Here is a 26,599-nt window from a genome sequence, read left to right as displayed (position 1 = left end):
TATGGCGCCGTGCCCCGACGGGCACGCGCACTAATCCCCAGCGGGGGGTGAGTGCGGCGAGGGAAGGGACAGGCCCCCGTCGCCAGCGGCTCCCCGCTGGGCAACGGGAGGAGCCAAAAGGGGGGCTTAAAAGCCCAGGTGTAAAGCCAGGTCGACCTCTTCCGGTCGCCGTGGCCAGCCGAAGTACACTGAAGTACCACGTACCTTCGAGCGCTGCAGCCCCGATCCTGAGCGGAGGCGGCCGACAATCTTTTCCCCGCCGCCCACGACCCCGAGACGATCTTAGATCCTTGACGAATTACACACCACCCACCACTCCTTCGCCCAGTATGGAAGCAGAAGCGGAGGCAGCAAACGAATGTCCAACCCAAGATAGCAGAGCGGAAGAGGGGCCCAGCACGCCACCGGAGAAGGAGGTCGAGACAACGGCCCAAGAGAACGACACGAGCGAGACAACAAGGAAGAAGCGAACGGCAAGAAAGCAAGCAGGCAAAAAAGCGACAGGACAACTCGCCCCTGCAGCAGCAGCCACGCCAGTGCTGAAGAAAAGAAACAAGAAAAAAGCCACAGCCAGCGGTGTGGAGACCCGCCAGTCCCTACAGAGACCTGGGTGTGCAGGCGTATGGTCGTCTCCACATGCGGCAGAAAGTGCGGGGCCAACAGCATGGCCGTATGGCTGGGGATACCCCCCTTCCTATTTTGGGGCATGGCCAGGATTCGGCCCCCCACCCAGCCATACATGGCCAATGCCAAATGCGGCAAATCACCCGAACCCCGCAACAGCCCCGAGCACCCCAAACCACGGTTGCGGGTGCTATACAACTAATACCCCAAGGCCGGAGCACGCTACCACGACCAGTGCCCCAACACAGGAGAGCACAGGTACGACCAGCAGGGCTTGGGGACTAGAGAATGTAAATGCCAATGCAGAATCGGGGGTGGGAACGAGCAGAGCAGGCGATAGTAGCACGACAAGCGGGGGCGATCAGGGCGCACACGCCGAGGGAGAGGGCGGCAGTGGGGGGCCCAGCATCACAGTCAAAGAGGCAGGGCCCCCTCCAGGCAAAAAAGAGAAAAAGAAAAAGAAAAGGAAAGGAAAGAAGAAATGCAAGCATAGCAGTTCAGACAGTGAGAGTAGCTCCGATTCATCGTCTTCGTCCTCTACCTCATCATCGGACGAAGACGATGAAACAAAGAGCGCAGAAGGAACAGTGGCAGCTAACAAGGAGGACCGCCCCCCTCCAATGGTAGCACTGCCTCACATATGGAGACTAGTACCCAAATCCACTAGAAAAAAAATAAATTCTTTGCTTCGGTCTTCACCGAGGAGGATTTGGGGGGGACACCGGTGCCGGAAAGAATATTTGAAGCGGGGGAGTCGGAGAAACTAAACAAATTCTCTGTAACCTTGGAGGATGTAATGGGTCAGTTCAGCAAGCTGAAGAGTAGTAAATCACCTGGACCTGATGGTATTCATCCCAGAGTATTAATAGAACTAAAAAATGAACTTGCGGAGCTACTGTTAGAAATATGCAATCTGTCCCTAAAATCGAGTGTAGTACCGGAAGACTGGAGGGTAGCCAATGTTACTCCGATTTTTAAGAAGGGTTCCAGAGGAGATCCGGGAAATTATAGACCGGTGAGTCTGACGTCGGTGCCGGGCAAGATGGTGGAGGCTATTATTAAGAATAAAATTGCAGAGCATATACAAAAACATGGACTGATGAGACAAAGTCAGCACGGATTTAGTGAAGGGAAGTCTTGCCTCACCAATCTAATGCATTTTTTTTGAGGGGGTAAGCAAACATGTGGACAATGGGGAGCCGGTTGATATTGTATATCTGGATTTTCAGAAGGCGTTTGACAAAGTGCCGCACGAAAGACTCCTGAAGAAATTGCAGAGTCATGGAATCGGAGGTAGGGTATTATTATGGATTAAGAACTGGTTGAAAGATAGGAAGCAGAGAGTAGGATTGCGTGGCCAGTATTCTCAGTGGAGGAGGGTAGTTAGTGGGGTCCCGCAGGGGTCTGTGCTGGGTCCGTTGCTTTTTAATGTATTTATAAATGACCTAGAGATGGGAATAACTAGTGAGGTAATTAAATTCGCCGATGACACAAAATTATTCAGGGTCGTCAAGTCGCAGGAGGAATGTGAACGATTACAGGAGGACCTTGCGAGACTGGGAGAATGGGCGTGCAAGTGGCAGATGAAGTTCAATGTTGACAAGTGCAAAGTGATGCATGTGGGTAAGAGGAACCCGAATTATAGCTACGTCTTGCAAGGTTCCGCGTTAGGAGTTACGGATCAAGAAAGGGATCTGGGTGTCGTCGTCGATGATACGCTGAAACCTTCTACTCAGTGTGCTGCTGCGGCTAAGAAAGCGAATAGAATGTTGGGTGTTATTAGGAAGGGTATGGAGTCCAGGTGTGCGGATGTTATAATGCCGTTGTATCGCTCCATGGTGCGACCGCACCTGGAGTATTGTGTTCAGTACTGGTCTCCGTATCTCAAAAAAGATATAGTAGAATTGGAAAAGGTACAGCGAAGGGCGACGAAAATGATAGTGGGGATGGGACGACTTTCCTATGAAGAGAGGCTGAGAAGGCTAGGGCTTTTCAGCTTGGAGAAGAGACGGCTGAGGGGAGATATGATAGAAGTGTATAAAATAATGAGTGGAATGGATCGGGTGGATGTGAAGCGACTGTTCACGCTATCCAAAAATACTAGGACTAGAGGGCATGAGTTGAAGCTACAGTGTGGTAAATTTAAAACGAATCGGAGAAAATTTTTCTTCACCCAACGTGTAATTAGACTCTGGAATTCGTTGCCGGAGAACGTGGTACGGGCGGTTAGCTTGACGGAGTTTAAAAAGGGGTTAGATAGATTCCTAAAGGACAAGTCCATAGACCGCTATTAAATGGACTTGGAAAAATTCCGCATTTTTAGGTATAACTTGTCTGGAATGTTTTTACGTTTGGGGAGCGTGCCAGGTGCCCTTGACCTGGATTGGCCACTGTCGGTGACAGGATGCTGGGCTAGATGGACCTTTGGTCTTTCCCAGTATGGCACTACTTATGTACTTATGTACTTATGTAACAGGAAATACTTTGACATATTCCAAGTGCTAGAGGGGAAGAAGAGGGACAAGAAAAGAAAGAAAGACTCAAAAGATAATACAAACACACGGGACAAAGGCACACAAAAATCAATTGTAAACTGGCTATGGGCATTTCTCAGAGTAATAGACGTAGCCGGACAGGCCGACCCCACCCAGTACAGCCCTATGCTAGCGTACGCCCACAACATAGTGCAGGCGTACAAAGATCACGAGGGAAACAGGTGGCTAAAATATGACGAAGACTATAGGGACAGGATGGACGAGTGCTCAGCCCTAGGGTGGGGGTGGATGAATGTGGATTTGTGGTTGCACTGCATGTCAAACAGAGGGCCCGTAACAGGCGCACAGGGAAGACCCTTTCGGCCAGGGGGACCAAGCAGCGGGGGAAGAACATTGGGGAACCAGGAAGGGGCGTGCTGGCGATTCAACCGCGCAGCATGCTCCCAGCCAAACTGCAGATACAAGCACGTGTGCACCTCGTGCGGAGCCCCACACCCAGCCGTCAAATGCGCCAAGAAACCACCAGATAGAACGGCCCAACCCTAACGGAGACCACAGGGTCATAGCACCTTCCCCGGTCAACCTGCCAGCGATGCGGCCATGGTTGGCCCGGTATAAAGAAAAGGAGGCAGTAATAATCGAATATGGTTTTGCACACAGCTTTAGAATCCCCTATTATGGTGCTCAAACAAGAAGAGCGGTCAGAAATTCCCCATCAGTGCGGCGGCTGCACCTTGAAGCGACAACACGCATCGCAAAAGAGGTGAGCTTAGGAAGGGTGGCAGGCCCCTTCAACGACATACCTTTTGAGCGCTTCATCGTGTCCCCGTTAGCAATCATCCCCAAAAAAGAGCCCGGAAAATACAGACTCATACATAACCTATCGTATCCTGCAAGCACCTCGGTGAATGATTTTCTCCCCCCAGAAGCGAGTTCAGTGCACTATGCCACCTTTGACATATCTTAGCTAGCAGTGATTCCCAAACCCTGGCAGCTGAAGACATGCTGTTTTTCCATGTCATGAAGGCAGCACAGTAAATGTGCTGTTCTCTTATGCCTCCTGCTGGTGGAAAGGTCATAGCATGAATGAGCAATGTAACTGGTTGCAAAAGATGGGGCTAAAGTGGGAGTGCAAGGCACTGGTTGGTTGCCCCAATTTCCACTCCTTCCCCTCAGGATGGCCCTGTATCTGAGTGCTAGCACCTATCTTTCTAGGAAAAAAGCATTGTAGTATATTTAAATAGTGTGAAGTTTACAAGATTCTATTTGCTGGCAATGCTTTTTCTCCGACACACCGTCAAGGGCAGAAGTGTGGAACCATTTAGGTTGCATGAACCCCTTTTTAACCTCCAAAAGGTTCAGGGATCTCCAGCTCATCTCCACCATTCTCTTGAATTCCCTCCCCTCAGAGCCAAACCTGAACACACTAGCCCTCTTTATCTCCCTTCCCTTTTCTGCCTCCACCAAGCTCTCTCCCCCTCCCCCCACCACAACCAGTCACTACCAGTTTCAACTCTTTCCCTTCCCCAGCCTCTCTCGCTAGCCACTCCCTATGAGACCCCCTCCCAGTCAATCTCCATCAGTCTCCCTCTTTTTCTGTGTCCTGTGGATCCCCTGTAAAGGTCTCATGGAACTTGGAAGCACAGGTTGGAATCCACTGATCCACTATCCTCCTTATAAATCCCACTATCCTCCTTATAAATCTCATACGTCTCACCATTCAGCCTCCTCAACTACAATCGTTGAGAGAGGCATCAGATAATTTTGCAGAACTGATGCTGTCGTCATCTCCCTGCTAAAAATAAACAGAGCTGGGACTTCGGAGCCTTTGATGCATGGAAGCAAAACTGCCAGCTGTCACAACAGCCTGGTGTCTGCCTCTGAACCCCAGTAAACCATCAGCACCACATCCTCCACCCCGTTGCCAGATCATGTTTCCTGACAAGGAGGGAAATTCTATAGCCTTGATTCTGTAATATCTTATCTCTATACTAAAATAAAGATTGTAGTAGGGCAAGATTTTTCCATCTCTTCTCTGGGACCTCACTTTTATCCCATGTCTCATTTCCCCTTTCATTCATTTGCCTGTTTGCCCCCACCTCTCTCCCTACCTATCCCCCACAGCTCACCTATCCCACTTCCTCATCAGCACCTGAACAGAATAGGGTGGGCATAAAAAAGCACAAACCTACAGTATTTTATATCCTCTCGACTAAAGCCTTCCAAATCAACCTTTACATTGAATCATTTTCTCATCTTTCTCCCTCTCTGTATCCTGTGTACAGTATTTCACTTCCTTTCTCTCTATGTATTTCATTCAACTCAATGCAGGAAACTTTATTGGCATGACAGGCTGTACATGTGTTGCCGAAGTAATACACTGAGGGTAAAGAAATAAAACTAACCAGAAGAAATAGCAGGGAAATAACAATGCTGCTTCTGTGATAGTCCCTATTGTTTGTTCCTTCCCCCCCCCCCCCCCCACCCATTTGCTGTTGCTTTAAAGGTTCCTCCTGCTGTGCTCTCTGGCATCCTGGAGGAGCCGAGTCTCTGTGGGTGGGCCAAGTTCTTCAGGAGCTGCCTGGCAGAAAGAGCATCTCTGGGCCTGTGGGTGGAAGGATGTGCGTCAGTGAGCGAGTGGGCAAGAGGGGCATGTGGAGATGAATAGCTGCCTTCCCGAAATAGCTGGGGAGGAAAGCAAGCCAGAGGGAGAGAAAAAGAAACTCAATGTAAACAGTCAGTGATAGTTGTCAATATTAGAAGTGGTGAAACCACTTACAGTGAATTCCCACTTCCCTCAGGAAAATTCACAGAAAACTATTAGGGGATACACTGTATACCCAGATCCAACTCCCTATTCTAGCATGTTTATCCCAAGCTTGTGATGTAATGGATTACAGCATACTCCTGGTCATGTCTATCCCTTTTATCTCACTGTATCACATGCTGCAGGTAATAAAGACCATCCCCAGGTATGTATATCCCTTCTGTCTCACTGTTTCACATGCTGCAGGTAAACACCATCCCCAGGCATTTCTCTCTTTTCAGTCTCATTGTATCACACATCACATCAGTGGTGTAGTCAGATGGCAATTTTTAGGTGGGGCAATGGGTAGGTTGGGTTGGGAGGGCACACATACACATTTCATTTCCTCAGCCCTGTCTACTCCTCCCCTGCTTCCCCTGCTTCCCCCATTTTCAAAGGTAATGAAATATCTTAGCTAGCAGTGATTCCCAAACCCTGGCAGCTGAAGACTCAGCAGCACCCTCCCCTTTCCAAGCCCTTTCATTAAACCACAGCCATCAGCGGCAGCGCTGTACCCCATCAACACTAGCACCCTACACATACTCAGTTCTTGTGCATGAATTGAGCATGCCTGTAGGTCTGGCATCGATTGTTCAGAGCAATGCCATTGATGGCCACATTTTTTGAAGGGGGTTGACGGGCAGCTGAGTCTTCAGCTGGTGGGGCTTAGTGATCCCCATCAGTTACATGAATGGCAGAGAGTTGCCAACTTCCCCTTGCTTCGCCCCCAGACCACCTTTTCAGTAAACTAGCGAAAGATAAATTATTAAAACATAGAACATAGAAAAATGTAGGCAAAGACCACAAGGCTTATCCAGTCTGCCCATCCATGCCATAACACCATTCATATTCTCAGTTTGGGCAATAACCAAAACCCTAATTTACACTGGTATTTTACCTGTTCAGAAGGCTTTCGGTGTTATCCTCTAAATGTTTAGATTTTGTTTTTATTTATTTCAGTCAGGGATGTAGCTGCCATTCAGTGAGACCAACAAAATGCCCAGAGCTGCCCAATAGAAGGGGCCGCCTGTAGGGAATAAAGAGCAACCCCAGTGTGTCTATCCTTTCTATCTCACTGCAGGAAGTAAAAACCGTCCCCTGGGCACTTCTAGCTCGCTGTGAGGCCCTTTTATAAAGGAACACTAGCTTTTTTAGCGTGCACTAAAAATAAGCATACGCTAGATGCTAGCAGTACCCATACTTTCCCACCAGTGACTCTAGCATTTAGTGTGCGCTGATTAGCGCATGCTAAAAACGCTAGTGCACCTTTGTAAAAGGACCCCTTTATCACACAGCGCAGGGAATACAGACCATCCCTGGGCATTTCTATCCCTTTTATCTCACTGTATCACACACTGCAGGGAATAAGGATCATCCCCTGGGCATTTTTATCTCTTCTATTACACTGTATCACATGGTGCAGGGAATAAGGACCATTCCCGGCCTTTTCTATTCTTTCTTTCTCACTGTATCACACACTGCAGGGAATAAAATACTTGCTGTAACACAAGCTTACACAAGTAGCCTTGTAAAAACATTTGCACACACCAGTAGTATAGCTAGATGTCCAGTTTTGGGTAGGTCTATGGCAAAATGGGTGGGCATGAAATTTCCTCTCTGCCCTCACCCTTCCCCCACTCTCTGCCCTGTCTCCCAACCAGAGGTGTAGCCACACCTTGCGGTGGGAGGGGGCCAGATCCCGAGTTGGAGGGGGCACATTTTAGTCTGCTGCCCTACCACCACCCCCTCTCCTCACCGCTCCCCCCCTCCACCCTGCCAGTCCCCACCCACTGCTGCAGCATATACCTTGGCTGGCGGGGTCCCCAACCCCCGCCAGCTGAAGCCTTGTCCAGCACCAGTCTCCGGCGCCGCCGCACTGCCTGCCCTGAACTCTGTTCCCCCTCAAGTCCTGCACGCTCCTTTTAGTGAAACTGAGCATGCTTAATTTTACTAAAAAGAACGTGCAGTACGTGAGGGGGAAGAGAGAGCAGGGCAGGTAACGAGGTGGCACCAGAGACCGGCGCTGAACAAGGCTTCAGCTGGCAGGGGTTGGGGACCCCCCGCCAGCAAAACCAGGAGCCCAGAGGACATTTGGGGAGGCCCAGGACCCCGTAGCTATGCCATAGCTCCCAGAACCCTCTCTAACTCAAAATATAAATACCTTAGTAGATGGGGATCTCCTAGTCCTGCTAGCTGAACTTCTTTTCTGAAGGCATCTAAAACTGCCTTCTACCATAGTAACATAGTAAATGACGGCAGATAAAGACCTGTACGGTCCATCCAGTCTGCCAAGATAAACTCATTTTACATGGTATGTGATACTTTGTATGTATACCCGAGTTTGATTTGTTTTTGCCTTTCTCAGGGTGCAGACCGTAAAAGTCTGCTCAGCACTGTTCTTGAACTTTCCATATCTATTCAGTTATGATCAGGGCATAGACCATAGATGTCTGTCCAGTACCAGTTTTGCCATCCAATCTCCGCTAAGATTCCGTAGATCCATTCCTTCTAAACAGGATTCCTTTGTGTTTATCCCAGGCACGTTTCAATTCCATTACTGTTTTCATCTTTACCACCTCCCAAGCTTAGCCGTCAGTGCTAGCATCCTGCACATGCATGAAAACTGAGCAACTGCCAAGCTTGGTAGAAAGGAGTTCAGAGGAAGTCTTCAGCTGGTGGGGCCTGGGGATCCACACCAACTGAAAATGTTTATATTTTGATTTGGGGGGGGAGAGAGGAGAGGGAGTGGAGAATGGGAGATGGTGCTCCTCCTGAGCGAGTCCAAGCCCAGAGTGGATGGGTTCCTGATTTCCCATGAGGAGTAGCCTAGTGGTTAGTGCAGTGGACTTTGATCCTGGGGAACTGAGTTCAATTCCCACTACAGCTCCTTGTGACTCTGGGCAAGTCACTTAACCTTCCATTGCCCCAGGTATAAAATAAGTACCTGAATATATGTAAACCACTTTGAACATAGTTGCAAAAACCTCAGAAAGGCGGTATATCAAGTCCCATTTTCCTTTCCCTTTACATCACAGGCATACACAACCACCTTCATGAAGAGCTCACACACAATCACACATGCACACCCCCAACATATCCCTACATGTATATGCCCTCTCATTCACAAAGAGATGCACTCACCTGTACACATGTACATAACACACATTCAGAATTATTCCTCCATACATACACCCCCATATGTATATCCATGTTTTCTTCTTTTTTTATTATTTTTATTAAATTTGACAAAAAATACATTTTCAAAACAGAAAAACAATGCACAATAGTACAATATAAAATAACCAAAGCTGAGTTTTATAACTACACTATATATCTAAATAATAATAATAATAATGTAATTTGTTCATACCGGAATTGGCGAACGCCTTTACGGTACTATGTAAGCCACATTGAGCCTGCAAATAGGTGGGAAAATGTGGGATACAAATGTAGCAAATAAATAAAATAAATAAATACTAGCTAACTCTAAAGTGTGAGTGATGAGAGTGGATGCAGTTTTTTAAATTACAGATATTTAATTTGATAACTTACAAAATGCCATTCCTGATGATGTCACAACAAGGCAGCAAACAGTTAAAACACAGAATAAAGAATTTCAAGAAAAAATAACATTTTCTCCGAGCTATCCTGAAGAGGAGAGGGGATGGTACAAGAGTGACTCCACTGCTGACGTTCATGCTGCCTCGTTGTTTCTGGTGTACGCAGGCACGGACACATGCACACATATACAAATGCAAAACCACTGAAGGGCTGAGAGGAGGCAGAGAACATTCCAATTCTGACTGGATCAACTGTGGCCACGTGTAGGTGAAGCAACTGGTCTGCTGCCAGCAAAAGCCGTCCGTGTGGTGATGCCACTCTAGGAAGCATGCCTGCCTGCACTGTGAGATATTAAGAGGTGTATGAATGGTGGAAAGGGGGAAAGCAAGAAAAGCAGGGATGGAGAAGAAAGGTGGAGGGGGAAGAGATTGCTAGGGTTACCAGAAAGTCCAGCCCATCAGGCGCAGGTTTATTCAATCCCCCTTTAGTCCCACTGCATCTGTGGATTTGCAGTGGAGTTAAAATTACAGGCTCAGCTACAGTGGTGGCAAAACCAGGACTGACTCAGCCTGTCCCTAATAACCTGAAGTCAGTTGGTATAGTAGGGTTGTCATTAATCCAGTCCTGGTTTTACTTTTATGCCACTGCCTTCCTGAAGCTGCAGTTCTACCTTTTCTTCTTTTTTTGTTTTCAAGTTCAAACATTTTATTTACATAGAAAAATGTAGGCAAATAAAGACCACATGGCCTATCCGGTCTGCTCATCCATGCCGTCTACTGTCTCTATCACTCCCTTAGAGATCCTAAGTACTTGTCTCACGCTTTCTTGAATTCAGATACTGTTTTCATCTCCACCAGTTCCCAGGGAGGCCGTTCCACAAATTCACCACCCTTTCTTTGACGTATTTCCTCAGGCAACTTCTGAGTCTATCCCCTTTCACCTTCATCCTATGCCCCTTCGTTCAAGAGCTTCTTTTCAGTTGAAAGAGACTCGCCTCCTGTGTGCTTATGACACATTAATTAATTAATTTATTTGTTGTTATGACACATTAATTAATTAATTTATTTGTTGCATTTGTACCCCACATTTTCCCACCTATTTGCAGGCTCAATGTGGCTTACACAGTACCGTAAGGCGGTTGCCAATCCAGTACATACATATTTAAATGTCTCTATTGTATCTCTCCTATTGTAAAGGGATGGGCAGTCCTGGTGAGGTTTGGGTCGCTTTTGGGCCATTTTGGTTCTGCTCAGACTTGCCCTGATATTGTTGGGTCCAGGGGGGAATGACCAGATGGTCATGATTATCTTTGGGCTGTTATTGGCCCAATCCCTTCTCCCACTGGTGGCCAGTTCTGGGGCCTGGATCGGGTCTGGAGCTGTAGGCAGCAAGGCATGACCAAGTGCACTGCCGCAAATGAAGAGGAAGTGTGGCAGGCTGGAAGGAAAATGGCCAGCTTTGATCCTGCCCTGCCGGAGCTAATGCAAAAGCATGGTTAAGTGCCCAGGAGCTCCGTTAGGCGTCAGGAGAAGCCAGGGCATAAATTTTAAAATGTTCCCAGCAGGCTTCCTCAGGTGATCGTGGTTGAGCACCAGCAACGGAGGGGGTCCGGAAAATGGCAGGGGTGGACTGAGGAATGTCTCCATATGACGATAAGAGGTCTCCTGACCTCAGGCTTCTTTAATTTTATTTGGGCTGGTTTTGGCGGTTTATTTTTTGGGGCTCCAGGGAACCATTAAAAAAAATATTTTTTTATGGTTGGGGGGTCCTAAGGTCCATGAGTGGTGGGCCCAGGTGTTAAAAATTCTTGAAAAATATTTTTAATGGTTATTTTTGCTGTTTTAGGTGCGGAGGGCCTAGCATCCTGTAGAATATGGATTTTTGAAATCCGTCAATTGTGTCCACAAGCATAAAATTATTTTAACACTTTCGCCTACATTTACTAAGGTGCGTAATAGGCACGTTAGCGTTAATGAGCGTTAATGGTAAACACGTGTTAAATGCTAATGCACCCATAGAAATGTATAGGCGCGTTAGCGTTTAACATGCCTTAACTTTCAAAGGCATGTTAAAAATGCCAATGCACCTTAGTAAACATAACCCTTTCTGAAAGTTTGAAAGGGTTTAGCTGAATTTTAGGGTTAATTTTTAAGTGAAAATTTGTAACATGGTAGCAGAAAGTGGCTTTTACATTTTGAAAACGTGGTCTGGATTGAAATGGTCTGAAATGGGAATCTGTGTCTTTTTTTTTTAATTAATTGAATTTTTACAAACTAAGGGCCCTGTTTATTAAGCCGTGCTGTAGGCATGCTAGCAGTGGGCCAACAGGTTGGATGGGTGGGCACTAGACAGTGGTGTGCTGGTAAATGTTTAACAACAGGCTCTCTCCCCGGTCCACCTCTGCACCCCCCCCCCCCCCCGTCCACCTGTGCACCTCCCCTCAAAATTGCAGAGCTGGCTATAGCCGGGGAGAGAGCCTGGGGGGGGGGGGGGGGCAATGCATTACTCTCTCCAGGAAAAAAAAATTAAATGATCCCAGGTTCCAATTTAATTCATGTTTAATGTGGGATAAAATGCCATAAATAAGTAAATAAATATAAACTTTTAATGTTGAGCACCTGATTCTCAAAGTGGACATATTCCAAACACTATAATGAAAATAAAATGATTTTTTTCTACCTTTGTTGTCTGGTGACTGTTTTTCTGATCATGCTGGCCCAGTATCCGATTCTGCTGCTATCTGTCCTCTTAACTCCGTTTCCAGGGCTTCCTTTCCATTTATTTCTTTACTTTCCTCCTTTCTTCTTCATTTCTTGCTCTATATCCATATGTAAAAGCTGGGTCGTCCGCAGACTTGACTGTCCAGTGGATCTAGCTTCTGCCTATTTTCTTCATCCATGTGCAGTTTTTCTCCTCTCTTCCTTTTCCCTCATCTCCTTCCTCACTCTTCCATCCCCTCCATCCATGTCCAGCATTTCTCCTCTCTCCCTTCCCTCTCTTCCATCCATGTCCAGCAACCCTCCTCTCCCCTGTCCTTCCCTCCATCCATGTCCAGCAACCCTCCTCTCCCCTGCCCTCCCCTTCATACACCCATGTCCAGCAACCTTCCTATCTCCTCTTTCCTCCCCTCCATCCACGCATGTCCAGCAACTCTCCTCTCCCCTCCAGCCATCCATACCTAGCAATTATTTTCTCTCCCCTGCCCCCCTCTATCCATCCTCCCCAGCAATTCTCTTCTCTCTCCCCTTGTCCCCTCCATCCATCCATCCCCAGCAATTCTCTTCCCTCCCCTGCCCCCCTCCATTCATCCATCCCCAGCAATTCTCCTCTCTGCCCTGCCCCTATCCAGCCATACCCAGCAATTCTGTTCTTGCCCCTGCCCCCCTCTATCCATCTATACCAGCAATTCTCTTTTCTCCCCTGTCCCCTCCCTCCAGCCATCAGCGATTCTCCTCTCGCCCCTCCCGCTCCCATCCATGTCCTGCGATTCCACCTGCCCGCCCGGAGCCCTCTTCTCCCCCCCCCCAAAAAAAAATTTACAGTGCAGGCTGAGCTCCGTTCCCGCATTTGCCTCCCTCACTCTCACGGCAGCGCTTCCTAAACGCTGCCCACCGCCGCCACGATCGCGGGATTTACCTCCCTCCGTCTTAGCAGCAGCGGTAGCGAATTATACACGCTGCCTCCTTCTAACCCGGAAGCGTCTCCGCTTCCGGGTTAGAAGGAGGCAGCGTGTATGATTCGCTACCGCTGCTGCTGAGTGCTGAGAGGAGGGAGGTAAATCCCACGATCATGGCGGCGGTGGGCAGCGTTTAGGAAGCGCTGCCGTGAGAGTGAGGGAGGCAAATGCAGGAACGGAGCTCAGCCTGCTCCCTCCGCTCCGCTGCCTCCACTGCTGGGCCTGAACCAAAACTGGGTGGGCCTGGGCCCACCCAGGCCCACCCGTGGCTACGCCCCTTTTTAGCGCACGCTAAAAATTAGCATGTGCTAACACTAGAGACACCCATAGGAATATATGGGTGTCTCTAGCATTAGCACGGTCTAATTTTTAAGCACGAGCTAAAAAGTTAGAGCACTTACAGCGCAGCTTAGTAAACAGGGTCCTAAAGGAGTCTTTTACAAAGGCGCAGTAGCGTTATTAGCGTACACTAAATGCTAGAGATGCCCATAGGAATATATGGGTGTCTCTAGCGTTTAGTGCATGCTTATTTTTAGCGCACACTAAAAACTCTAGCGCGCCTTTGTAAAAGGACCCCTTGTACAAGTAAATTCTTTTTTTTTCTTTATTAAAACTTTTATTTATTCATTTTACATTTATATCTAACAACATAAATGTATGGCAATATCAGAAATAACATTATAAGGCATTACCTAATACCTGAATTACAATAAAGAAAGATTTTCATTACTTTTGTCCACAATTATGTGAATCAAGATCTAAGAAATAACACCAGGAAATATTCATAAAATCTACTAGCGGACGGGAGAGACAGACATCCATAGCTGATTTAACAGCATTCTCAAATTTATGGAAGTACCTCCAGAGGCGGTACAACTTTTTCCTTTGATGTGATAAATTCTAATAATTTCTTGGGATTAAAAAAGAGGTAATTCACTAACTCAAAAGAAATACAGCATCGACAAGGAAATTTCAAAGTAAAGGTACCACCTAACTTTAGAACCCTAGACTGTCAAGAATTCTTTTCTTTTCTTTTGAGTGGTGTGTGCCAAATCAGGAAAAACTTGTAGCTTTTGTCCCAAGAAAGAGTCATTAATATGCCTGAAGTAAGACCGTAAGATATTATTACGATCAGGCTCAAGTGTGAATGTTACCAATAACATCGTCCGTTCAGAGATCAGTTCAAGAGAGGTCTCCAGGAATTCTGTTAGATTTAAATCTTTAGAAGTAGCAGCTTGAATTTTATCTTTAGGTAATCCTAATATTCCCATTACATATTGAGTTCTCGTTATACAAGTAAGTTCTAAGAAAAATTAAAAATACATCAAGAAAAAAAATTTCTAAATAAAAACACAAAATTCAAGCCCACATCAAGAGGAGAACTGTAAGCATTAGTCCATTATTTAAAAAAATAAACCAAAACTTATCAATAAGCAAGTCTCGCTGACACATACTTAGGTAGTCTTTTACTAAAGCTTAGCTCCAGTTATCTGCAGCAGGGTCCATTTTATTTCTATGGGCCCTGCTGCACATAACTCGAGCTAAGCTTTAGTAAAAGACCCCCTTAACAATCCCTAAATAACCTGCAAGACTATTAACTGAGGAAACCTTAGTGGAAAGAAATGTTTCTAAATGAGCAGGATCCAGGAACAGGTAGGTATGACTCTCAAGACTGACCATGCATTTACAAGGAAATTTAAGAAAGAAAAGATCTCCTGCAACCAAGACAAAAGCCTTAAGCTGCAGGAAAGCTTTACCACCAAGCTGTGTAGCCCTGGCTACATCAAGGAACATCATAACCACCATAGAAAGGAGCATCCTTTTTCTTAAAGTAAGACTTAAGCAGATACAGTTTCTTCTCAACAGACAACAGTGTTACCAGCAAAGGGGGGGGGGGCGGGAAGTTTCCACAGATCAAAGAGAAGCTTCTGAAAAGCTAGGAGTACTCACTGTAGATTTGCCCCTGGACCCCCCTGCCGATGACCCTCTCGCCCCCCCCCTCCTGCCGCCAACCCGCCGTCGCCTACCTTTGCTGGTGGGGGACCCCAACCCCCGCCAGCCGAGGTCCTCTTCTTCCCAATCCCGCACAAGGCTTCATTCTAGTCCGACGTTCTGCACGTTGTATGTGCAGGACGTCAGACTCACAAGGCTTCGTTCTGTTTCTGTGAGTCTGACGTCCTAACGAAGCCTTGCGCGGGATTGGGAAGAAGAGGACCTCGGCTCGGCTGGGGTTGGGGTCCCCCGCCAGCAAAGGTAGGCGACGGCGGGTTGGCGGTGGGGGTCGAGAGGGTCATCGGCAGGGGGGGTCAAAGTTGCTGGCGGGGGGTTTCGGCAATGGCAGGGGGGGTCAAAGTTGCTGGCGGGGGGGGAGGGGGGTCAGCAATGGTGGGGGGGCTAAAATGTGCCCCCTCTCCTCGGGCTCTGGACCCCCCTCCCGCCGAAGTCTGGCTACGCCCCTGCTCTGTCCACACATCAGAGCAGCCTCCGGGCATCCCAGCAGATGCCAGCAACTCACAGCTCACTAACTGCTCTCCCAATGTACAGCGGCAGGGATCACCTCTTAGATGGTACCCTCAGGGCTTCTTTTCACACATCAGAGCAGCCTCTGGGCATCCCAACAGATGCCTGCAACTCAGGGCTCACTCACTGTTCTCCCCCATCTGTGTCATTTTTATTGAAATTCTGTGTAATTTTCACTGTGTTTTATAAAGAAATGTATTTTTCCCATTGAAGCCAATGGTTTTAAAGATGGAGGTTTTTCAAAGGTTCCATGGGTGAAAAAAAACAAACATTCCATGCACTAGCGCCTGATTAGCTCCGAAGGGTCAGGTGGCTCTAGCCGAGTCCCTCTCGCCTGGGCAACAGCAGTTGAAACTGTTGCCAGAGAAGCCCTGAATTTGAGCGAGTGAGGGAGCATGTGTGGGTAGCTCTGAGGTTTGAGAGCACTGGAAAGTGATAAAAGTGCTGAAGTGAGAGAAAAAGTGTATTTAAAAGATTGAATGGCTGTGACTGATTGAGTAGCCTGAATTTGGAAAACTTAAAAGGAACTGCTAGCTGATTTTAAGCTTTAAGCTGGGTTCATTAGTGTGACAGACTGGAAATTAAATTGTCCTAAGTTGAGAGTGGCTTGCAAGCGATAGACTGCTCTGTGTGCTAGAGGTCAGAGATGACTCTCCTGTCTTAGGTGGATTGTTCCAAAATAACAACCTGTCTGAACTGTTGCTGAAAGCACTGGCAGTGAGAGAATGTGGTATGCCTGCAGCGAGGAGCAAGAGTCTTATAAGTGACTGTGCTGAAAGCATGGGCTGAGACTCCAGCACAGCCAGGCTCCTATAGCATAGGGCATGTACTTGAGAGAATAGGAAGCAGCCCAGTATGGAAAATAATTAAACTTTATTTTTAATTAATTAGTAGGCCACAGTACTCTATACCCAGAAAGTTTGAGTTTGCTGCTTAAGTTTGATAAATCCTAATAAATAAAGAAGTGAAGAAGTTAGGGTCTTACCTCCTTTGAGTTTTAAGTAAAGCCAGGTGTCAAGCCTCCAGAGAACAGAACGCCGCTCAAGAAAGCAGCAAGGGCCCCATGCAAGCAAGGCCAAGGCCCAGCCAAGAGAGTATTTCAGATAAGTAGTGACAACATCAGCACACACTAAAGGAGAGCAAACACCATTAGGGAACTTGGTTAGCGTGGGAGGAGTAAACCACTTACCTGGGGAAGAGTCCGTAGTCCTGGTCCATCCTGGTCTGGTGAAACCTGAAAGATAAAATAATACCGCAAAGGACCAGTCCTTTAAGGGATAATTGGGTAACAAGAATAAAAGATTTAAAAAGTTGAAGGGTTGACTTAACAAAGAATACTTATCTGATGAATGTCCTTGGTCAAGTTTGACTTTATCAAAATTGCTAGAGTTTTATGGGTAATTCTGGTACACAGTTCAATTGAGAAGATTAGCACTGTTGGAAAAGAACCACTTGGGTTAACATTACATTAACTGTTGTGCAATTTATTCATATTTGTGAACGTAACATATTTTTAATATGCACCGGTATTTTTAATCACACAGCACAGACTGAGTTTTTAACATGTTTTTAATCGACTTATTTATTGAAACATCTTTGTGCAATAAAATGTTTAAAACCTTACACTATTGTTTTTCTTGTGAATTCCATACGTGATGTTGATTCAAAGGGGAAACTCAGAAACTGTGACACAAATTAATTTAAAAGTTGTAATACCATCTAGTACCACTAGGGAATCCACAATATTGATATCTTTAGTCTGTCCTCATACGCTTTATGACGAACACCACTGATCATGTTAGTAGGCACCCTCTGAACCAACTCCATCTGTTTATATCAGTGGTTCCCAAACTTTCTCAGTTCAAGGCACCCGTTTAGTGTGTCAGTCATTTTTTCACGGACCTCCAGCCCCTTTGTATCGGGGGGGGGGGGGGGTGGAGATGAGGGGACCATAAACATGCAAATGCATGCTGGACAGGGTCTCCCCATTCCTCCCTAATGCCCTAGCAAACCCTAACGCCAGCTCTGAGCTGGCGTAGGGTTTGCAGAGGGAGCAGCGCCCTTGTTTGCTGCACAGCCCGCTGAGCATTGGCGAGGAATACTAATGTCCCTGTTTAGCATGCATTTGCACGCTATTAGCTATTAGTGTCATTGTTACACATGCTCGCTGGTTCTGATCCTGGGGCACAAGCAAACGCGGGCACTAGTCCAGTGCTAGTGGCCTATAGTGCCCAAGTTTGCCTTTGATCATCGGAGCCTGAGTTTCTTCAGTACCCTCGGATGTATAACATCCGGCCCCATCACTTTGTCAACCTTAAGTTTAGCCACCTCCTCATGAACACAGTACTCTGAAAACCACTCAGGGACTATCGCCCCTCCATTCCTATTTGTATTTGTGTTTGTCTTCTGCAGTTCTGCTCCCAACCCTTCAGCTGTGAAAACAGAACAGAAATATTTGTTAAGCAATTCCGCCTTATCTTTATCAGCTTATACATATTCCTTCCCTTTCAACTTTTGAGTCTCACAGTGCCACTTTTGCACTTCCTCCTATCACTGACATCCAAAAAATTAATTAATTATTTTATAGCATTTATATCCTGGGCAGGCTCAATGTGGCTTACATCAGTCTGCAAAACATACATTAATGTCTTCCCCCCCCCCCCCCCCCACTTTACCATATTGGCTATTTTTTTCTTGCATTTGCATCTTTGCTTTCTTGACTACTCTACCAGCTTCTCTTAGCTTTTCCAGATATTGTTCCTTATTTTCCTCTTTCTGCAATCTCTTCCCACTGCAGCTCCTTGTGAAAGTCACTTAACTCTCCACTGCCCCAGATTGTAACCACAGAAAGGAAGTATATCAAGTCTCATCTCCTTTTTTGTAGTTTATAAAAGCTAACTTCTTTTTCCTTACCTTTTTAACTACTACTTTTGAGAATCAAAGTGGCCTCCTTTTCCTCTTTCTTTTATTTACTTTTCTCACAAAAAGGTTCATTGCTCTTACAATAGCTCCTTTCAGTTTTGCTCACTGCTTTCCAACTTCTTCCAGATGTTCCTATCCAGAAAGCAATTCCTTGAGGTAATCCTCCATCAAAATAAAGTTAGGTTTTTTTTTTTAAGTCTAGAACCTTCACTTTTGAATGAACCCTCTCCACTCCTATCTTAATATTAACCCACACCATCTGGTGATCACTGGATGCCAGGTGATCACCTACTATAACATCAGAAACACTTTCCCCATTCATAAGTCCAGTATGACCCCATCACACATGGTTTGGGTTTCTGCCAGGCACTTGTGACCTGGCTTGGCCACCATTAGAAGCAGGATACTGGGCTATATGGACCATTGCTCTGACCCAGTATGGCTATTCTCATGTTCTTAACTGCTGGAATAATTCTCCTTGTAGAGAATCCAGGATTTCCCTGCTTATAAAAGGCCCTGCAATAGGGATATCCCAATCAACATCTGGCCTATTAACATCATAATATCTAGCATATTAAAATAGTACTTCCCCTTTCACAGCTATATTTTGAATGTCTTCAATTAAATCTCTGTCCACTTCTTCTGTCTGTGAAGAAGGCCTGCATATCACACCAGTGTAAATACATTTGCTATTCCCACTTTCCAGATTGACTCACAGTGCCTCTTCCTTACACTGTAGGTCCTTCAATTATGTGCCTTTAATATTATCTTTAACATATAAAGCCTCCCTGTCATTCCTGAACAGATTATAGCCCGGTATAACTATATCCCAGTCATGGTTCGGTGTGAACCATGTCTGTGTGATCGCCACTAAATCCAAATCAGCCTCTTCTATCACAGCCTCAAGATCTAAAACTTTAGTTCACATACTTCGGGCATTAGTATATACTGCTTTCCAGATGCTGCCCATTTTTCCTATTTGTGTAAAGGTATTTAATGCTTCACTTACCTGAGGTCTTTAATCACCCTGCCTCTGTGATTCTACTTTAAAGCCCTCTTCAGTCAGTTAGCCAGTCTGTTGCTGAAAAGACTTCGTCCCTTCTTTGATAGATACCGTCTCTGCTTAGAAGCCCATAAAAAAGCATCCCATTGTCCAGGAGGCCAAAATGTTCTTGACAACATCATCTGTGCAGCCATATATTCATCTCCAGGATACAAGTTTGTCTATTACGGCCTTTAACCTCAATAAGGAGGATCGAGAACACCACCTGTGCAGCTTTCCCAGAGCCATGAAGCCACTTTTGAGGGGTACCTAGCAGTATCATTTGTGCCAACATGGATGAGCAGCACTGGATAATAGTCTTGGCAAGCTCTCTGTAACATAGAAATATGACGGCAGATAAGGGCCGTGTAGCCCATCCAATCTGCCCATCCTCAGTAAACACTAACTCCTCCTTTTCCTAAGAGATCTCTCACTTCCTTTTCCTAAGAGATCCCATGTCCCACGCCTTCTTAAACTCTGACACAGTCTTTGTCTCCATGACCTCTACTGGGAGGCCATTCCACGCATCCACCACCCTTTCCGTGAAAGAGTATTTCCTCAGATTCGTCTTAAGCCATTTCCTCTTAACTTCATCTTATGCTCTCTCATTCCAGAGGTTTCCTTCATTTGAAAAAGGTTCACCTCCTGTACATTAATGCCACTGCGGTATTTAAACATCTCTATCTTACCCCCTGCCTCTCTTCCAGCGTATACAATTTGAGGTTCATGAGCCTGTCCCTATATGTTTTATGACAGAGACCGCTGACCAATTTTGTAGCCGCCCTCTGGACCAACTCCATCCTGTTTATATCTTTCCATAAGTGCGGTCTCCAGAATTGCACACAGTACTCTAAATGGGGCCTCACCAGAGACTTGTACAAGGGCACTATCACCTCTTTTTTTTCCTGCTGGTCATCCCTCTGCTTATGCACCTGAGAATCCTTCTGGTTTTGTGTCGCCTTTTCTACCTGTTTGGTCACCTTAAGGTCATCAGACACAATCACCCCCAAGTTCCACTCTTCTTTTTTACACAGAAGCACTTCGCCCCCTATACTGTACCGTTCCCTCCGGTTTTTGTGACCAAAGTGCATGACCCTGCATTTCTTAGCATTAAATCTTAGTTGCCAGTTTTTGGACCATTCTTCAAGCTTCACCAGATCCTTCTTCATGCTATCCACTCCCTCCAGGGTGTCCACACTATTATAGAGTTTGGTATCATCCGCAAAAAGACAAACCTTACCAGACAGCCCTTCCATAATATCACTCACAACCATGTTAAAAAGAGCCAGCCTGAGGACCGAACCATGTGGTACACCATTTGTAACATCCTTTTCCTCAGATCAAACTCCACTTATCACTACCCTCTGTCACCTGTCTGTTTTTAACCCAGTCAATCACTTTAGGTCCCATCTCAAGGGCATTCAGTTTATTTATCAGTCATCTGTGCAGAACCGTGTCAAAGGCTATGCTAAAATCGAAGTACATCACATCTAGCGCCCTTCCCACGTCCAACTGTTTGGTCACCCAGTCAAAGAAATCAATCACATTTGTCTGACAAGATCTGCCTCTAGTGAAACCATGCTGCCTCGGGACCTGCAGTCCATTCAATTCAAGAAACCTCACAATTCTCCGCTTTAGAAGTGTTTCCATTAGTTTGCTCACCATTGAGGTCAGACTGACCAGTCTGTAATTTGCAACCTCCTCCTTGCTTCCGTTCTTGTGCAGAGGGACCACATCCGCCCTTCTCCAGTCTTCCGGGACCACTCCAGATTCTAGGGAAGCACTGAACAGGTCAGACAGCGGAGTCTCCAGAACTTCTCCAAGTTCCATGAGTACCCTTGGATGTATCCCATCAGGCCCCATTGTTTTGTCTACTTTTAGTTTAGCCAGCTTTTCACAAACACAGTCTTCGGTGAATTGGTCCTGGCCCACCATACATCCATCCTCATTAGCATTTGTCTTCTGCTGTCCTGCCCCCGGTCTTTCATCCATGAACACTGAACAGAAATATCTGTTTAGCAGTTCAACTTTACCCTTAGCTTCTACATATTCCTCCCCCTCAGCCTTGAGCCTCACAATGCTATTATGGCACTTCCTCCTGTCGCTTACATATCTAAAAAATGTCTTGTCCCCCAATTTTACCGTATTGGCTGTCTTTTTCTCCATTTGCCTCTTCACTTTCCTGACAGCTTTTCCAGATTCTCTTAGCTTTTGTAGGTATTTTTGTCTGTCTTCCTCTTTCTGAGTCATCTTGTAATGTATAAAGGCTGACCTTTGTTCCCTTACCTTTTCAGCTACTACATTCGAGAACCAGAGTGGCCTTCTTTTCCTCTTACTTTTATGTAATTTTCTATCATAAAAGTTTGTTGCCTTTAGAATAGCTCCTTTCAATTTCGCCCACTGATGCTCTACTTCCTTCAGCTGTTCCCATCCAACTACCCTGAGAAATTCACCCATCTCAGCAAAGTTAGCTCTTTTGAAATCTAGAACCTTCAGTCTCGAATAAGCCTTCTTCTCCTGCACCTTAATATTAAACCACACCATTCAGTGGTCACTAGATACCAAACATTCTCCCCGTTCGTAAGCACCAAGTGTAGAATCGCTCCATCCCACGTCAGTTCCGTCACCCACTGCTAGAACAATTCTTCTTGTAGAAAATCTAAGATCCCTTTGCTTCTAGACGACCCTACAGCAGGGACACTCCAATCAACATCTGGCATTTTAAAGTCACCTATTAGTAGTACCTCCCCTTTCTTAGCTAATCTCTGTCCATTTCTTCCAACTGTGAGTGTGACCTGTATATTACACCAACGTAAACACATTTTCCTTTCCCTCTTACCAGTTTAACCCACAGTGCTTCTTCCTTACCCTTTATATCCTGCAATTCTGTCACTTTAATATTATTCTTAACATATAATGCCACTCCTCCACCCTTTTTTCCTACCCTGTCCTTCCTGAATAGATTATAGCCAGGTATAACTATGTCCAGGTCATGGTTCTCCATGAGCCATGTCTCTGTGATCACCACTAAATCCAAATTGGCTTCTATCATTGCAGCCTCTAGATCTAGAAATTTGTTTCTCATACTATGAGCATTGGTATACAAGGCTTTCCAGATTTTACTCTTTTTTTCCCCCTGTTCTATTTGATATCTTGCTCTTCTGAGGGTTATTAATGACTTTGGAGCTTCTCTCACCCATCCCCAGCCAATTTAATTTAAAGCCCTCTGTAGTACTTTAGCCAATCTGTTACTAAAGACACTTCATCCCTTCCTTGATAGATGGACACCATCATCACTCAGTAGCTCTTGGAAAATCATCCCATGGTCAAGGAAGCCGACGCAGTCACACATTTAGCTCCAGGATGCAAGCTTCCCTCATCCGGCCTTTACCTTCAACAGGAAGGATCGATGAGAACACTGCCTCTGCACCTAGGTGCTTCACCTCCTGACCCACAGCCATGAAATCCCACTTGATATGTTCAGTAGGATACCTAGTAGTATAATTTGTGCCAATATGGATGAGAAGCATAGACTAGTGATAAGTAGTCTTGATGAGTATCAGCAAACATTTTGTTACATCTCAAATCTTGGCACCAGGCAGACAACACACCTCCCTAGACATCATATACGGTTGGCCGATGGGCGTTTTAGTACTCCTCAGAAGAGAATCTTGAATTTTGGCACCTGGCAAACAGCACACCTCCTGGGATATCATGTCTGGTCTCTAGATGGACACCTCTGTATCCCTGAGATGACATCGCCAACCACCACTACCTTTTGCCTCTTAGTGGCCACTGATTCAGCAACTTTGAGGATTTTGAACTCTGATTCCTCCTATCTCTGGGATGCCCTCACCTCCTCCACTTCCAGGGCTGCATATTGGTTCTTCACTTTGAGAGCAGGTTTTAGGACACCTCACACTTTGGGGAGGTACAGAGACATTAGGCACCCTAAGAAGGAAACCATCAGTCTTGCACCCCCTTCCCTATTAACCTTTAGCGCCCCTCAACAATCATAACAACAATTCTCAGAATAATCTGGGTAAATGGGCTATTAGTGTTTATCCACTCCTGCCCTAGCTAAAATAATATTTAACCATCTTTCTGACATCATGTGCACCTTTCTTTAAATTAGTCACCTTATTTCATAACTCCTCTTACTCTTTTACCCATTTATATGTTCCATCTTTGCTTATACCCTACACTGTCAATTAACATGTTCCATTACATATTGTGTTGACATTGTAAGTAGTGTACTATGCCACTTTGTATTATTTGAATATTTTTACTGCTGTAATTGTCTATTGCTCATGTTTGATGTATTCTTACTCTACACCGCCTTGAGTGAATTCCTTCAAAAAGGTGGTGTAATAAATCCTAATAAATAAAAATAATAAAATAAATATTTGAGAACTGCCTACCCTATCTTTGGGTAAAAGTACCTCCTATTGTTTCTTTGAGTTGGTGTAGCTCGACTCTAGCTGTTCCTCCCCCCCCCCCCCCCCCACAGCTGCTGCCCCCTCTAACCCTCCCTCCAAGCTGCTGCTGCCTCTTCCCCCCTCCAAGCTACACCACCCTCCCAGCTATTCCCCCTTCACCCTGCTGCCCCCTCCAAGCTATTCTCACTCTCCCAGCTACTGCCCCCTCCAAGCTAGTCCCCCCTCCAAGCTGCTGCCCTCATCCAAGATGCTGCCCCTTCCCCTCCAAGCTGATATCTCCATCCAAGCTGCTCCCCCTCCCCCCTCCAAGCTGCTCCACCCTCCAAGTTGCTGCACCCATAGGAGCTGACTCTGTGGGTGCTGAGTGCTTAAGCACCCCCAATATTGAGAAAACTCCTTGTATGTGTCCAGGAAGGGGTTATTTCCTCTAAGCTTAGCACCCCAATAATTTTTCAAAGTTGGCTCCTATGGCTGCACCCCTCCCCTCCCAGCTGCTGCTGCCTCCTCCCCCAATTACTGTCCACCTCCAAGTTACTGCCCCTGACACCCCATCCAAGCTGCTCCACCTCCAAGCTACCCCCTCCCCCTGCTGCCCCTGACCCCAAGCTGCTCCCCATCCAAGCTGTTCCCCTTTCCAGCTGATGCTCCAGTCCTTCCCCTTCCAAATTGCTGCTCCCCTCCCTCTACCAGCTGTTCCCCCTCTCCCTTCCTCTGCATCCGATGCCCCCTTCTCCCTCCCCCAGGTGCTCCCCCTCTCCCCTCAAGCTGCTGCTCTAGGCACTGCCTATTCTTGCCTAACGGTTAACCTAAGCCTGGGAAGTAGCAGGTAAGGTGCCAGTATAAAAAAAAAAAAGAAAAAAAGAAATTGTTCCAGCACAGCCCAAACGGCTCCCTGCAAGAAGCGGGTCGTTTGGCAGCTCTGTATTTCTTGCTAAATGAGCACGTTGAAGCCTGAGAGCAGATTCCCCCTCCTCCCCTTCCCGGAGTTTGAAAACAAAACCTGGTTGAAAGAAACCTGTCATTTTGTCACTAAGCAGTCTCCGGTTTGGGGCGTGGGGAATCTGCTCATCATTGGTTCTTCCTGCCTCCCTCCCCCCCCCCCCCCCCCCTCACCCGTGTCGCTTCCCAAACGAGTGTTTTTCCTTCCTTTGCTCTCATTCTCTGTTGTCTAAGATTAAAACTCCCATGGCTGGCCATAGACTGAGCTCCATTCCTCCCCCAGATCCTCCTACACAAGCCCAGCCAGCCAGCGAGCACAGCTCTTTCTCTGTAACTTCTGTGTGGGAGGAAAGCTGCAGAGCTACAGACAAACCCCTCTCGGCAAAGAGAGAACGAGAGAGGCTGGAAGCGAAGGAGAGAAGGCACCGGGAAGAGATCGGGAAAAGGAAAGCCAAGGAGAAAGAGGAAACCTCGGCACAACCTGCAGCAGATCAAGTTTGGCTCGGTTGATTGTTCGGTTTTCCTTTTGTTTTGTCCTTGCGCTTCGCAGGTTGCCCCATGCAGAAGAAGTCTTTGCTCCCAGGGGAGGCAGCGGCCGGCAGGACGGAGGAGACAAGACGCACTGCCAAGCCCAGGCAAGTACAGTCACCATCATTTCGCAATCAAGCCAACCTCCCCCGGGGACCAGGCAGTGGCAGTGCTAAAAGAAAGCAGAGTCAGTTGCTGCTGCTGCTCCCGGCTTTCTGAAATCGCCTGCAGCAATTGGTTTTCAAAGGGTAGAAATTGGGACCACAGCCTGGCACATAAGTGCACTGCGATGGTGGGCATGCAAAAGCCCAGCGCTGGCTACTTCACCACACGGGGTCACTTCAGTAGCTCTGAGATTCGTTACTTCAGCCCAAGTGCAAGTGTGTCTGAGGATGGAAAACTTTGGCAACGTGTTGTTTGCCACACTTTTTTTTTTTTTTTTTTGCAGAATCAGTCGGTCAGAGGGAAAACGGTTTCTGTGTGGGTGGTAGAGAGAGAGAGAGAGAGAGAGTGGAGCAATGAAGGCTTGTTCTGCAGTGTTAGCTTGTCAGTAAAGCGTCAACTCTGTGATTTGGAGGCAAGTCGCTTAATCTCTGTATGGCCATGTTGGTATAATCGGGGCTCAATATTCCCGGTGCCTCACTTCAAATTAAGGTTCTCTGAATATGACTGGCTCATTACATCTGTGTGCTTCAGTTTGCTAGATTGTAACTGAGGAACAATTGGTTGTAGCTGAGGAACAATTGGGTTGATAATGCGTTGGGGATTTTTCTTCTCACTTTTTTCAGTCATGTATGCATGTTGTATGCACCCCAACAGTGATGCTTCTTTGTGAAGAGTTCTGGTTTTCTAGGATTTAAAGAGTTCCATATGAAAAGAAAACGATTTACAAATGTGACATCCTATAATTCCATTACCCAAGTAGAAAAAAAATAGAAAAATGTATTAACTTGTGTTGCTATTTGTCTCAGGAAAATGCTCAGATTTCTGAATAGGTTGGTCACCTGCTTGTTTGATTAAATCATTTTCTCAATGGATTGGTTACTT

At 46.3% G+C, this 26,599-nt stretch overlaps 2 protein-coding genes across 2 annotated transcripts in view; both read left to right on the top strand.

The window, feature by feature from the left end:
• Positions 1 to 329: 329 nt before the first annotated feature.
• On the top strand, positions 330 to 25,534 carry LOC115464303 (ADP-ribosylation factor-like protein 6-interacting protein 4). Its single transcript, XM_030194693.1, has 2 exons — positions 330 to 1,247; positions 25,259 to 25,534. The coding sequence occupies exons 1-2, from the start codon at positions 330 to 332 to the stop codon at positions 25,532 to 25,534; spliced, it is 1,194 nt and encodes a 397-aa protein (XP_030050553.1).
• Positions 25,200 to 26,599, top strand: part of NAB2 (NGFI-A binding protein 2) — a 63,573-nt gene continuing 62,173 nt past the window's right edge. The window contains exon 1 of the mRNA XM_030196656.1: positions 25,200 to 25,659. Coding sequence (XP_030052516.1) covers positions 25,583 to 25,659 — 77 coding nt within the window. The 5' untranslated portion in view covers positions 25,200 to 25,582. The remainder of the gene's footprint in view (positions 25,660 to 26,599) is intronic.

The sequence above is a fragment of the Microcaecilia unicolor genome, chromosome 3 (genome assembly GCF_901765095.1).
Source record: "Microcaecilia unicolor chromosome 3, aMicUni1.1, whole genome shotgun sequence".
Taxonomy (NCBI): Eukaryota; Metazoa; Chordata; class Amphibia; order Gymnophiona; family Siphonopidae; genus Microcaecilia; species Microcaecilia unicolor.
The sequence above is the reverse complement of the archived record's forward strand: the minus strand, read 5'-3'. Positions and strand labels throughout refer to the sequence as shown.

What these genes read in the sequence shown, in the direction of transcription:
- LOC115464303 (XM_030194693.1), top strand. Translation starts at nt 330, where the DNA reads ATGGAAGCAGAAGCGGAGGCAGCAAACGAATGTCCAACCCAAGATAGC. An exon ending in AGGACCGCCCCCCTCCAATG is followed by an intron (nt 1,248 to 25,258) that starts GTAGCACTGCCT and finishes CTGTTGTCTAAG; the next exon opens with ATTAAAACTCCCATGGCTGG.